At 40.5% G+C, this 15672-nt stretch overlaps 1 protein-coding gene across 1 annotated transcript; it reads left to right on the top strand.

Moving 5' to 3' along the window:
* Window positions 1-12920: 12920 nt before the first annotated feature.
* TMEM275 (transmembrane protein 275) lies at window positions 12921-13469 on the top strand. Its single transcript, XM_042464306.1, has one exon. The coding sequence runs from the start codon at window positions 12921-12923 to the stop codon at window positions 13467-13469; it is 549 nt and encodes a 182-aa protein (XP_042320240.1).
* Window positions 13470-15672: the final 2203 nt, after the last annotated feature.

The raw sequence follows: 15672 nt of genomic DNA, 5'->3' as shown, positions 1-15672 counted from the left end.
CAAAGGTTATGTTCCTGCTAGCATGAAATACTAGGGGAGAAAAAAAGGGTTTTTTTTTTTGCAAGTGTCAGAAATGAAATGTGTAGAATAACAACAGCAATGACACTGGGCCAGCTCTGATCAGAGTCAGCGCTCTGCATTTTGGTTCTCTTCATTTTAGTGCCTGAGACACATAATGCTACTGACATCCTTGCACATACTATGGTAGGATACAGTCCACAAGGTATTCTTGCATCACTCCCATCCATTTAACTAGGTCTTGCAGGCAGGCTGTGGAATCAGGTCTCTTGGTCTCTTCTTTGTCATCCAGAGTGTCTTTGCTCAGTGGGATATCAACCTGAGCACCTGATCATTTGAAATAAAGAGCAAGACACAAAAAGAAAAAAGAAAAAAAGACTGAGCATGCACTGTGTTCCCTTCTTTACAGAGAATGAACAAGTTAAAATACTTCTAAAACATCTTCTGTCCCTGTATTTTCTTGGAGGCTGTTCAGGCATTATCTCATTTCAAAGGTGAAATGATCCACCATATTTAGTCTAATCTAGCTCCATTACAACTGAGATAAATGTTGATGGGAAGATAGGATGAATAGGCACATAATACATGTGTTTATGTAGAAACAATATATGCATTTCTGCCCTCTTGTTAGCTTACTGTTCTGATCCCCCCCCTTGAACTGAAAACTGAAAAATGAGAGATAGGTACTAGGGTGACCACAGGCATATCTTGTGCCCCCCCCCCCCAAAAGAGGGGGAAACTGTATTGTCAAAAAAGGACAGAAGAATGTGGAGATTTGCCTTCTGTTTATATATGACAATTGATATGGATATATGCAAATTTAGTAATTATATGCAAATATAACATGCATATCTACACAGATATAGATATATAATAGTCCATGTTGTGGATCCTGCAACTTGTTTCTCTGCTCAGCCTACTGTTGAGGTGCTCACTATTTAGGGCACCTTGAAGCAGTGGTGGTTGGTAGCCACCACTGTCAGGGGGCTGGTGAAGCTGCTCTGGGATTTAGTACACACTTTGAAGGAGCTAGCTATGCTTCTGAGCCCTATCCTCAAAAACTTGGTGCCTTGTATATCTCCTATAATACAAAGTGGATTCATCACTCCACTTTCAGAAGACCCAGGTACTTTCCAATAGATGCTGTCTTCTGTAAAGCAAGGAGACATCTCAATTTGGAAGTAATCTTTGAAATATATTTGAAAGAGGGGGATAATGGAGAAGAGTCCTTTCCAGCTTTGGCATGATGGGCTTTAATTTCCAATAATGTTACAGGCAAATCTGTGATGACTTCATCTAGAAGTAAGAAAAAGAGTGCAGGTGATGGTGGCAGTGGTGGTGAGTTGGCCAAAAATCTGATAGAAAGAAAATCAACTCATTTGAGCTATGGTGCTGGAGAAGAGTGCTGAGAATTTCATGGACAGCCAAAACAAACAAACAAATGAGTCCTAAAAAAGATCAAGCCTGAGCTCTCCATGGAAGCCAAGGGCCCAAATAAACAGGCTGAATGGGCTGGATGAGAAAAAACAGATTGAGGCTGAATCCAGACAAAACAGAAGTGCTCACGGTAGCGGCCCCGAAACCAAGAATTGGGTTGCAACCTCCGGTCCTGGACGGGGTCACACTCTCCATCAAGGACTGCGTTCGCAGTCTGGGGGTGCTCCTTGACTCGTCGCTCCTGATGTCGAACCAGGTAAATGTGACAGTCAGGAGCGCCTGTTATCAGCTTCGGCTGATGCACCAGCTGCGCCCTTTTCTGGAAGTAAGGGATCTTGAGACTGTTGTGCACGTGCTGGTAACCTCACGTCTAGATTTCTGTAATGCACTCTACATGGGGCTACCCTTGTGCTTGGTCCGGAAACTGCAATTAGTACAGAATATGGCAGACAGAGTAATTTCTGGAACATCCAGGAGGGACCATATTACCCCGGTTCTAAAGTCCCTCCACTGGCTGCCCATTAGCTTCCGGACCCAGTACAAGGTGTTGGTTATCACCCTTAAAGCCCTAAATGGCTTGGGTCCAAGCTATCTCCGGGATCACCTTCTCCCCTACAATCCTCCCCGCGCACTTCACTCCTCTGGGAGAGGCCTACTTCAGCCACAAAAATCTAGGCTCTTGGCTACCTCCCAGAGGGCATTTTCCATCGTTGCCCCCAGACTGTGGAACGGCCTGCCGGATGAGATCCGTCTACTTACATCCTTATACAGCTTTAAAAAGGATGTTAAGACTGATTTTTTCTGGCAGGCCTTCCCAGAATAGAGAACCTGGCCTTAGAAAAACGTCTGGGAAAGATGCTCCCCCTGATTGCTTGTTGGTATGATGTTGTTGACCTTCTGGTCAGTTTTTAACTTGTATGTTTGTTTGTTTGTTGTTGTTTTTTGTTCTGTTTTTTAAATATTGCATTAGATTTAATACTTTTTTAAGGAGGGGAGGGTACCAGGGATTTTATATGTTTTGTATTTTTAACTTTGTTAGCCGCCCCGATTGTTCTCAGAGGGGTGGGATACAAATAAATATTATTATTATTATTATTATTATTATTATTATTATTATTATTATTAGGCCAAAATAAAGCTGCTTCGGGTCACTTTGGAGGTATGTTGTTTAAATGACTCACGCATCTTAAGAGGCCAGAAGCTGTGCCAAAGATGCACTCCAGTCCTTAGGAATGTAGCATGGCTTTGGCATGGCTTCCGACCTCTTGGATGCATGCATCATTTAAACAGCATACCTCCAAAGTGACCCAAAGCAGCTTTATTTTGGACTGTCTGTTCGGGCCCCAAAATTATCAAATTGAGGCTATCATACTTCAACCACATTATGAAAAGAAATGATTCACTAGAAAAGACAATAAATCTAGGAAAGGTGGAGGGGGGGGGGAGGCTAGACTACATATTAGATGGATAGACCAATGAAGGAGACCACAACCCTGAGTTTGCAGGAGCTGAGCAGAACAATTGAAGATAGGGTGTCTTGCAGTGTGAGGTGTCATCATGAGTCAAAACTAACTCAAGGGCAGTTACCAACAACATGCTAGCACAGCTATACTGGCATTACAGTCGAAGTAGGGAGAAATGCCTATGGGCACAATATCTATGAAGAAAGTCAGATACAGGATGAATAGGATGCTCTGAGCTGACACATTCTGCTACCTTTCTTTGCCACCGTTCTGTGGCTCTGGCAAAAGACCAAGCACTACTGTGGTACACCAAGAGAATTAGGACCATTGTCAGCGCATGATAATTGTGTGAAAGGGCAGGCCCACTCACTATACTACACAAATGGTCAGAAACATGTTAGTAACACAGGATGGTGTAACTTGTGCTATACATGCAAAGTCAGTTTTTTGGACAACATGTAAGATTTGGACAACATGTAAGTTTAAATGATGCATGCGTCCAAGAGGTCAGATGCATCATGTCTGGCTGATAGTGGTGGGAGTGGAGTTGCACATGTGGTAGCAAATTGCAACCATTATACATGTGGTAGCAAATTGAAATACATAGAATAGTATTTATTTATTTGCTCCATGTACATGCTGCCTTTCTCCCAGAGTGGGACCCAAGGTAGCTTCCAGAAATAGTAAGTTAGAAACATTTGCAATAAAATTTAAAACAGCTAAAATCATTGCATAAAGCAGATTAAAATCATTTTTAAAACAACCAATTTTTAAAAAAATAAACAAAACATCCCCAATAAAAAGCCTCCTCCCCACTTATACCTTAAAAGCCTGCTTAAACAGAACTCAAATGCATACAGCCTCTGTAAACTGAATGTTCTATTTGTACAATGAGCTATTGGTCATGTGTGTTGCTGATTTATCTGCTATGCTGGTACTCTGTTTAGGAGTTGCATAACGTCAATGTGATATAACTCTGCCAGTGGATATTTGTGCTATGTGTAGAAGTAGCACAGAATCTTGACCAAGATGTGGATTATACAAACATTAAGCTTATCATCTCAGTTCATAAATGTTTCCCGAGAAAGCTGTGCTCCTCATCCATTTTCATTTGGCTTGTCAAAGCTAACTGAATCATTTGTATAGAACTGGTCCCTAGCCTAACCAAATCATTTCTATAGAACTAGAGGCTACTGATCATACATGTCATCAGGATAAGAAAAGAAGAATATTGTGATCATCTAAATAGGCAAAATCCTATATGTTATAGAAAGTGCTAAAACCAGCTGCCATGGAACTAATGGATGAGGTCTCTTATGGCATCAGCAGTGTGGAAGCAAAAGAGTAGCAGAGAATAAAGAGCATTTTATTTGTCCCTGCTGTGCTCTGAGACAATCAATTTGTTGAAATCTTTCTGAACAGCAGAGTCAAGTCACACGAGTCAGCTGGATACTAGACCTTGGGGCCCTGTGAATGAAAACTCTGTACCTCTGAACTGGAGTTTGGAAGGAATGAGACACAAGCAACATCAGTTATCAAGTTGTGTCTGTGTGAGAAAGAGAGAGAAGACAATAAGCTTACATTTCAAAAGTAATGGAACAAAGAAAACAATGCTACTTTTTTGATGCAGCAGGTTGTTATTGTTGTTGTTCCAATAATATCCCACAATTTCCCAAGCACTGGGACTGAAGGCAGCTCACAGTATGAGACAGATAAAAGTATGTCAAGAACCAGTGTGGTGTAGTGGTTTAAGCATCAAACCATGACTCTGGAGATCAGGGTTAGATTCCCTGCTTGGCCATATATATCCACTGGGTGATCTTGGGCAAGTCTCACACACTCAGTCCCAGAAAAATCCATGATATATGGCACCTTAAGGTTGCCAAAAGTCAAAAATAACATGAAGTCACACAAGAACATGAGTAAAAACAAACAGTAAAAAAAGTTAAAATATAACTAAACTGCCACTAGAATTAAAAGCAATTCTAAAGCTATCCTTTACAAGTTTTCTAGTTATTTATAACTTGTTTGTTTTAATAAAAGGGCATTTTAGAGGCAGTCTGAGTGGAATTTCTCATGTTTTATGCCATTCTGTTATTATCGCCTAAGATGCTTTTAAAAAGCAATGAAAAGATACTGAAAAATGATGAGTACAACAACCTATAATAGCAGTAAATCACCTTTAAAATACTGTGATGAGCAGTGACAATTAATCATTTCTTATTATTTTGTGTAAGTAATGGGAAGGAGATACTCTTAAAAATTAACTTCCCAAGCTTTGTTTTGAATATCAGCTGCTGGGGACAAATATTTCAAGAGAGCTATTGCTCACACTTCTTTCTTGTAGACTTCCCAGAGGAATCTGGTTGGTCACTGTAATTAATTGGAAGATGCTAGATTAGGCTGATCTTTGATTTGATCAAGCAGAGCTTATGTTGATGCAGCTGTCTGGGCTTCATAAGCTGGCTGGGGAGAAGTCCTTTGTAAAATCAGCTGTTCTCCTCTTTGTTAAGTGGAGTTAATTGGATTGGTTGGATTCCACTTCATTATACTCTTTTAGAGAAAATCCTCTATAGACGTTAAGTCTAGTTATGGGGTGGGAGGAAGGAAGACCTTGCCTCCTCATCTCACCCACCAGCTTTCCATACCCTAGCCCTTAAAGCCTTTACATTCTACACAGTGTCTCAGAATGAGATTCTGTGGGCCTACACAACCAAGAATTCCAGGTATTCAAGATCTGTAGGCCATAGCAGTGTGTGTGAAGGCTCCCCCACAAAGACGCTCAACATGCATGCAGGGAGCAAGCTATTGGGGCAGGATCCCTTCTCCACATATTTTGTCTGGACAAGGAGGTGATGCTCTTTAAAGGGATTGGGATATGGAGTGGGTGCTTCTGGAAGGAAGGTCTGTATGTGCAAGTAATGTTGTATACAAAGATGGCCTATAAGCCCTCACCTCATGGTGTCCAATGGAGCTGAGCCACCTAGTGGAGGAAAAGGTCCAGGCAGGGATGTAGCCAGGATTTTAGGAAGGGGGGGGGTCCAGACTAAGTGCCACCATTATAATGGGGCTTGGGCGCGGCAGCGCAGCAGCACGCATCATTCATTTTTCTAATGGAAGGGGGGGTCCGTACCTCAAGAACCCCCCCCCGGCTACATCCCTGGTCCAGGGAGCCAATGCAGTATAGTAGTGTGAGTGTCAAACTAGGACTGCAGGAGACCAGTGTTTAAAGCACTGCTCAGATATGGAAATACACTTTGTGGCCTTGGGCAAGTCACATTCTCTGAGCCCTGCAGGAAAGCAATGGTGAGCCTCCTTTGAATAAATTCATCAAGAAAGCCTTAGACAGGGTCACTAGAATTCAACTTGGACTTTAAAGCACATTACAGCAATAAATAATAAAGCCCACATAGGCTTTAATAATGAAATCATACACATATATGCTTGAAAGTAAATCCCAGTGAATTCAGTGGAGCTCACTCCAAGGTAAATGTGCACAGAAAAAAAAAAAGAATCCTCTCTCAGAGTAAGTAGAAAATCAAATCTCACCTAAGACCGACAGTTCGAGACCCAAGGGCTGTGTGACGGAGTAAACTCCTGTCACTGGTGCCAGCTTTGGCCAACCTAGCAGTTTGAAAGCATATAAAAGTGAAAGAAGATAAATAGGTACCACTTTGGTGGGAAGGTAACAGTGTTCTGTGCAGTCATGCTAGCCACATGACCACAGAAGTCACCTTCAACAATGCTGGCTCCCTCGGCTTAGTAATGGAGATGAGCACCACCCCTACAGTCGGACATGACTAGATAATCTTGTCAAAAGGGAAACCTTTACCTTTACCTTTTAAATGTTCAACTACTACAATTTATAGTTTCCTTCCTGTGGTACTATGCAATCATGGTGTCCACATGGAAGATTTAATAAATCAAAAGGAAGAAGGTGGAAAGAAGAAAAACATAAGCTTTAAAATATAAGGCTTATGTTAATCTCAGAAAGAAATAAAAATCAGAACAGGATGGAGGAAATCAAATCAGGAGTGCTTATATGCAGCTTTGATAATATCATAGGGAAATTAGAGGTGTGTGTGTGTTGGGGGGTGAATCTTTGTATCTGTGAGAAAGAGAAATTGAGAGAGCACCTAGTGCACAGTTCCAGGGTGTTGTATTACAAAGAGAATATCCATAATAAAAGTCCCTTTTAACTGTTAGTCCTTTCCCTTTCCCCTTCTTTTTACCAGGTATGATCATCTGGAAGCAATTCAGAGTCAAATAGTACAGGAAATTCTGTTCCAAAGCTATGAGAGAATACAGCAGTTTGCTTTTTCCTGAGCCTACTGTGAAGAGCAAGACTCTGTTCTGTTCACTCTCCTCCCCTTGCCCCTCCCGCTGAGATGAGTGCAAACAGATTTGCACTTTGAAATAGTGCAGAAACTATTCGATTCTCATCAGTTGGAATAAGGCAAGGATGAAAGGGGAAATTGGGAGGAGGAGAGAGAAACCAAGACATTTTAAAAGCATCAGCCTAAATGGAATAGCAGAGTGTTAACTGGCTTTGTCCCTGTCAAACTCATTGGAGGATATGAGTTTAAGTGGCCTTAAGATGTTATGACTGTGCAGTGCAGATACATGCTTGATCTTGCAATCGAGCAAAGAATCCCCTAGGCTGGTCTTATGCAGAATTATGCCTTCCTGTATAGCTAACCCTGCAGAGTGTATCAGGCTGCAAATACATCACCTAGTTATCTGATATCTGGGAGGAGAGGAGACAGAACAGAGTCTTGCTCTTCACAGAAGGCTCAGGAAAAAGCAAGCTGCTGTATTTAGCCACTAGATTAAAAAAAAAAAAGTATGGGGAGAAGAAAATTTGTGAGTCAAGCCTGGATTGTAGAAAGGGTGAGCCTGGTATGTACATTTACTCAGACATAATGGAAGTGATGGAGATCAACACTGCTGTCATTTTATCAAACTCCTCCTAACCTTCTGTCAAAGGCTGCTGATATACAACCATGTGTGTGTGTTTTTGTTGTTGTTGTTGATACACAACAATTCCTAGAAGCCTCATATGGTAAGGTACCAATGGTAAAGGATTGTGGGAGTTATAATCCAAAATATCTTGGTGGAAAAAGTTTTCCCACATTTGCTCTAAGAAGGTCTGGCTCGTGCCTGGATGGGAGACTACTTGGGAAAAGTGCATACAGTATCTGAAGCTCTGTGATGAAAAGAAAGTGAGAAATATAATGAATCTAAACAATCATCCTGGCTTACCTTATAAGGTTCTTCAAAAATTACTGAGATAAAGAGATTTGTCTGTTAAAGTTGTGTAATTTAAATATTATTAATAATTTATTAAATATAGTGCAATGCAACACAATCATAAATTGCATTTATCGAATACACATAAAATTACAGAAAATGACAGTTTCATTTTAACACAATGCTAATATGTGATATGTGAAGAAAATAGTTTGGCTGTAATACAGATAATTTTTATAGAACATATTTAAATCAGCATTTGCATGAGGTGGCGGCCTGTGTGTGGCCTTGTTGGAATCAGGCAATTAAAATTATATTGCAGTTACTCTTGGTTCTGATTGATAGCTGTCAGTGTTGTACTGTGTTTGACACATTTGCCTTCTTTCTCTTGTATCTCTTTGTGAACATCTTACTGTAGGAAGACATTTCTCTAGGAATTTGCTCCTGGATTACATTTTTTATCTGGATTTTTTCTCTCTGAGATATGGTCCTTAGACTAATTTCAAACTATTTTCAGAATCCTCCAATCAGGATGACCCCTAATAATAATAATAATAATAATAATAATAATAATAATAACATTTATTTATATTTCCTGCCTCTCTCATGGATCGAGGTGGGATTACATCATTAAAATAATACATAGTACAAAATACAATCAATAAAACACTAATACTGAATTCACCAACATTCCTATTGGTTCTCAAAAATAGCAACTCATCAGTTAGCGAACAATCATAGTCAAGAGTGGGGTGATTGTCATAATCTTTTATATGGAGTCTGGTGGATAAGCCCGCCAGAAGAGATCCGTCTTGAGTGCCTTCTTAAAGGTCTCTTAGTGATAAAACAGATCTCTTCCAGTAGGCCATTCCATAATTTTGGAACTGTGGCAGTGAACACCTTATGGGAGGTTGTCACTAACCTGGTATTATGATGTTCTAATAAAAACTTCCCAAATGTTCTAAGAGTGTGGGGTGGATTATGTAGGGAGAGGTGTTCCCACAAGTAACTCAGGCCCAAGCCATGTAGGACTTTAAAGGTAATAACCAACACCTTTTACTGTGGCCAGAAGCTAATTGTCAACCAGTGAAGAGATTTCAATACTGGTGTTATATGGTCAAACCTAAGTGTCCGGGTGACCAATCTGGCTGCCGCATTTTGAACCAATTGAAGCTTCTGAACTTGGTACAGGGGTAGCTCCAAGTAGAGCGCATTACTGAAATTTAAATAAGAGATTAGCAGTGCAAGTACCACTGCTTCAAGGTCCTTTCAGTCCAGGTAGGGACACAGTTGGCATATCAACTGAAGCTGATACCAAGCACTCCTGGCTGTCACCTCTATATGAGATGACAGCTGCAGAGATGGATCAAGGTGTATTCCCAGACCGCGGACGTCATCCATTAGGGGAAGTGTGACCCCATCCAGGACTGGTTGACAAATCTTCATCTCTGGACTTGGGGTACCTATCACAAGTACCTCCGTTTTTGGTCACCCAGACACCTAGGTTTGACCATATAACACCAGTATTGAAATCTCTTCACTGGTTGACAATTAGCTTCTGGCCGCAGTACAAGGTGTTGGCTATTACCTTTAAAGTCCTACATGGCTCTGGATTTAATCTGAGTTTGTTTTCCCTCATCCAGCCCATTACCGACTCAAGACAGGCATCCAGAGGAGATATGCCATCCCTAGTCACTATACTAATACAAAAGAATCTAAAGTGTCAACATTTCCTATGATTTTTGCCCTCTGCAAGGGTAATCTCTCTCTTTAATAGCAGCTTTCTTGGTAGGAAGGGGACAAGAGAAGGAAAGGGGTAGCATAAGGAGAGGGAAAGAACATGTAAGACAGAACAGGTTGGGCTCATATACATTTGGCTCCGGCCCCAGCCTCTGCAGGTTTGGCCCCATCCAAAGACCAAAGAATATACCGTATATATTCGATTATAAGTCGACTTCATGTATAAGTTGAGGACAAGTTTGGGACCAAAATTATGGATTTTGCTATGATCCATGGATAAGTCGAGGGTAAATCTTAGGGGCATATAGCAAAGGATCTAAAGGATGACGCACAACAAAATAATGTCAAACAACTTACAAAATTCCAGCAAACACAACTCTGTGTGCCATCTCTTAAGGCTGGATGGACAAGAGAGTAGAGGGGCTCAGCGCTTCCGAGACAGATTATACTCTTGCTTTTCTCCAGGAGATGTTTCCCTCTTTTAAATAAGAGTTAAGATACAGTACTTGAATTGACCCATGGATAAGATGACTCAGGTTTTTGGGGTCAATTTTATGACTTAAATTTCTAGACTTATACATGAGTATATACAGTAGTCTTTGACATAAAAATACTTGGCTAGACTAGGGAAACAGGCATGCTTATATGACCATCACTCATAATTATCTACAAGTGTTTTTGCAGACTCTTTCACACCCACACATGCTTTTCACTGCAGAAACCTGTATTGTCAGAAGTAGTGCTTAGGCAGAAAAATGCAGACAATACATTCCATTTTTAGCTACTCACATCTTCTTTTGCTCAATAGAAGGTCCATGGGGCCTACCTGATCTGCTAAGCCTCTCCTAGTGGACCACCAGCCTCTGCCCTGTTCCGTCTCTGCAAAATCACGCAAGCATGAAAATATCTCTGCTTCTCCGTTTCCTACTGAGACAGCCCTGTGCAGGGATCAGTAGCTGACACACTTCATTTTTTTGTTTTGTTTAATGTTCCTTGTTATGAATCTTCAGAGCAAAGACATTTTGTACAACTTCGGAGAATGCCAACATTTTGCTTTTTGTGTAGGTAGTGTCATAATTGTCCTTGATGAACAGTGCAATTATCCATTTCTCCTTGGATTCTTGTTGTACAGTTACTCATATTCATCTTACCTTATATGCACTATCTTTCTGGATTCTCAACTAAGGGAAACTAAACTCAAATAGACAGCTGTGAGGAAGTTTAAGCCCAAATCCTATTGTTCACTCAGTAGCGATATTAAATTACTTGGTTTTACTTATGTGTTGTCTCACCACTCAACAATTTATTTAGTGGGATAGGAGCCAGTGTGGTGTAATGGTCTGAGTGTTGGACTTTGGCCCTGGTGACCAGGATTTGAATTCCAGCTCAGCCATGGAAATCAACTGGATAACCATGGGCAAGTCAGTTTCTCTCAGCCCCAGAGGATGACAATGGCAACCCCCTTCAGAATAAACTTGCCAAGAAAACCCTGTGATAGGTTTGCCTTAGGGTCACCATAAGTCAGAAACAACTTGAAAGCACACAACAACAACAACAACAACAACAACCTCTAGATTAGACTGAACAACAGGATTCTAGCCACACAGTTGTAGGTCCATCCATGAGGCAACAAACAAAACAGGAGGCTTACACTTTAACTAGTCCAAAGCACCCTTCTCAGGACTTTCCATCTATGCCAGCTGGAAACTTCCTGTTTACTGCTTTCCACCCACGATGCAAATATGCAAATGCATATGCAAAATATGATAATTATGCATATTCTTAATTTGCTTTCTGATTATGCAAATTCAACATGTTAATCATTGCACTTTTTCTACCATTATGTTTTAGCCTCAGTACCAGTACCAGGCTAAGAACTCTTTTTTCCTTCTTTTCCCTACTAGCTAATGTGAAGAGAGGAAGGCTTCCAAGCAGCCCCAGAGAATAAAAAGGCTACTTGGAAATGAAGTTCCATTATGCTGCCTAGACCTATGCTCAAGTCTCCAATACAATCACAACACAACACAAGGCCATCTTCACTTGCCTCCTTTCTTTCCCCACCTTCTGGGCTTGTCAGGGGAAGTGGAGAGAGAATTGAAGAATAAAATGACAATGTTATACCTGTGCAGTAGTAGGGCAGGATGAGCTCCCAATGCATAGTTTCCTCCTTCATTGCCACTGCCACATTTTAACCTATCCCTTGGACTGAGACAGAGAAATCCGAGATTTACTGCTTCAATTGGCCTAGCTGGCCGGGACATTTCTTAGTCCCTTCAGTCCAGGATTTTCCAGATTTTTAGGGATAAATGGCAACCCTAAGATAGGAGAGGTTGTAGTTTGCTTTGCCTAAGACTACTGGGAAGGATAAGATTCTGTCCCCACTCATCCCACCTTTATACATTGAGCTCAGTGTGGACCATTTCTAGTATGCTGCAGATAAAGGGGAAAGTGGGAAAAGAAGGAAAGAGCTTTGACATTTTAAAAGCAGGTGAAAATACGAGATGACTGAGGAGTAATCAAGACTGTCCTTACCAAATTGGAACAATTGGAGGATATGCAACCTAGTGCTGTCTCTTAGCTTTTTGGATCACATGTGTGCATTTCCACACACATTTCCACACGCTTGGAAGAAGTAGGACCCCACAGATTTAGAATATATTTTGGTTCCATCTGGTATTCCTGGTTTTTTAATATATATATTTATATTTTATTTCAATTTATTTTTTAAAGTAGAAATTGTAGCACCGTTATGGCAGAAGGCTCTCTGATACTCAGTCATGCTGCATTTAAAGGGCTTTGTGCAAACAAAACAAAGATAGATTTTTTAAAAACCCAAAATCTGAATTGAATCTTTAGAAATAGCAAGGGTTAAAAAGTCAAAACTAATTAATGTTTTCACTTACATAGCTTTTGTGCTTTTTCTTATTTTACAGAAATCCAGAAGAATAACCATCTTGTGAGTGCCATGTCTTTTCGGTAAAGTCCAGAGTCACTTGTGAGACGCTGGCCACCATGTTCGTCGAAAAGAGCAACACTCCTTTGTCTCAGAAACCAAGTAAGAAAAAGACCAGGCCACAGGGTCTGCCTTCTCCAGCCCTTTGCTGTGCTTGTGGTCTATGCATCATGCTAGCAGGGATTAACATCACTCTAGTGGGGGCCTTTGCATTTGGAACATTTCTGCCTGTTAACAACCCTCCTATTGTCATTGGGCCCATCCTTTTGGTGGTTGCATTCACTTTCTTTGGGGCTTGTTGCATCTGCAGCCGAAGGCCACCTGCTCATGGCACAAGGAAATCTAAACCTGGGGCTAACATTGGGCTCATCAAACCTGGCCACACGGCCTTTGAAATTGAAACCAGTGAGCATACTGTGCAAGACACGACTGCTGTGCAGTTGAGCCCAACCAACTCTCCAACATCCTCCAAGAAATCTACACCGATTCATGAGAATTCTAAAACCTGCAAACTCTTTACAATGGACAGCAATGGGCCAGCAGCCAAATACACAGCTGGTGGAGAATCAATACAGCTGAATTTGCCCAGAGACATTGCTATGTCATAAACCAAAGAGGAGAATATTTATGAGTAGCTGGGCAGCAAGCACTTCAGCATGTGACCAGATGGTCAGATGAATTTCTAGTGCAGCAAGCATCTGGAATCCAATTTAGAGTTGGCCAGCACATGCATGTGAATATGTTGAAAAATTTAAGAGAAAGGCATAATAAGATGGGAATTAGAAATCAATACACAGCTGTAGGGGGAAATGCCAGACACTTGGGTGGAGGGATTGAATTTTGAGCAATGAAATTAAAATGAAATATGGCATATATAAATCAATAGCATGCAGCTACAAAATCTAGCATATTTTCTGGATTTAATTCATTATTTTAATAGGTTTGTGAATGATAATGTGATGATCAGGATTTGATGATGCACAGCAATGGAAAAGTACAGATTCTGTTGTTAGGCATAATGGTAGATTGTTATGAGCAATGGTGACAAGGGAAAGGAAACCTATATTCAGTGTACTTATTTTGAGGCCAAATGAAGTACTTTTCAATACAATTAAAACCCATCACACATCTTTTGATTTGCCCTATCCTTGCTTGTGTCCTCTTTTCACTGGCTGCTGTAGAAATTCCTGGAAGATACTGAAATCAAATATAACCTTATTTACCATTCCCCCATCTCCTGGCTTTAAGATTCAGGTGTTGCATATGTAGGTGACCATTGGCTCAGCTGTATTGTTAAAACAACCTTTTCCAAATATTATTAAAAGCCACATAAAGTGTGTAGAATAGCCAGGTCACAGAGGAAATGTGAGAATAATTTGTGGAAGGACTTTGTGTCATGTGATGTGGCATAAAATAATTTAGCTGAGTTGGCATCTGCAGGCTAATCTGAACATCCATCCCTTTGGAAAGAAAATTTGACTTCTAAAATGTTGATGTACACATGATGGAGACATGCAAAGATACACATATATATCATATGGAGAGGAACATCGCTGCACAAAATGGACATTTTGATCACTCACTATATATTAGCAAGAGCCTTTCATTTGGGAAAATTGTTAGTTGGAGCTTTTCTTATGCAACTAATTGTGTGGTCCAGATATTGTTTGTATATGAGTGAATGGATGATCTTGTTCTCCTCTATTTGTATCAGAATCCACAGCACATTCATGTCAGCATAAAATGGTGCTCGTGTGTAAAGAAAAACAGGTCCTTCTTTGTACTCATCATTAGGAATGACAATAGTAAGATTTGACAGGCTGGAAAAATTTCTCAGTTGTCACTTCAGAGAAAAACCTGGTGATTGTGCAAACAAAGCCTCTGTCTAACCGTCATTCATATTTTTACTTTTAGATATTTTTTGTACCCTAAAACTAAAGTGCCATAACTAGGTGACTATTGGGGAGGGAACCCTTCTTGGAAACAAGCAATTATTGCTGGAATGGGAGATATAGACTAGAGCAGAGATGCTCATCATGGTATCTTTCCTGTCTGTATATCTCACCCGATGTCAGTGTTTCAGATTTTACAGAATGGAACTGATGCATGAGTGAGACTTCCACTTTTGATTTCTGATCTTTTCAAGACTGCATGTTTTGCACCGTTTGCACTCATTTTCAGTTCTTATCTTATTGTTTCCTCTTGCACACTACTAGCACACAAAAACCCATATTCACACTGAAAAACCACACTAAAATGGTTTAAATGTTGTATAATGTCTATTCCTGTAAGGTTACTGAATGTAGGAGTCAAGAGAGGGTTATTTATGATGGGAAAGTCAAGGGGAGCAAAAGAAAGTCAGCTGGTAACAGTGTGGTGGTGAGGCAGTGGCAATAATAGAGGAGAACTGGGGGAGGGAATAATAAACTCTTCCTCAAAAAATATGCTGGTGAAAATTCAGTTAGCAAAGAATATTTGACAGCATTATTAAATTATCAGAAGATGTTCAGTGTTGGATTCATTTGTGCATTTTTTCCCCTGCAGTTAGGTTGTTTGCTGTGCTAAGTATAATGGGATATTGTTTAAATTTCTATCAGCTGAAAGATTATCAGATCATTCTTCTCATACAACTGAGATTACAAGTTTTAGAGCATGATGTGTTGGATCCTCTCTCCAGACTGGCCCTGCAGTTCCAAATCCCTGGGCTCCTGTCACTCACTTTAGCCTTTCCTCTTCAAGATCTCTCCCTGGATTAAATACTTGGGCCAAAAGGTGATCCAGGTGATCAGTGGATGTGTTGCTCTGTGGGTT

The sequence above is a fragment of the Sceloporus undulatus genome, chromosome 4, assembly GCF_019175285.1.
Source record: "Sceloporus undulatus isolate JIND9_A2432 ecotype Alabama chromosome 4, SceUnd_v1.1, whole genome shotgun sequence".
Classification (NCBI taxonomy): domain Eukaryota; kingdom Metazoa; phylum Chordata; class Lepidosauria; order Squamata; family Phrynosomatidae; genus Sceloporus; species Sceloporus undulatus.
This window is presented reverse-complemented; position numbering and strand designations above follow the sequence as displayed.

Coding starts and splice junctions, on each gene's coding strand:
- TMEM275 (XM_042464306.1), top strand. CDS start 12,921: ATGTTCGTCGAAAAGAGCAACACTCCTTTGTCTCAGAAACCAAGTAAG.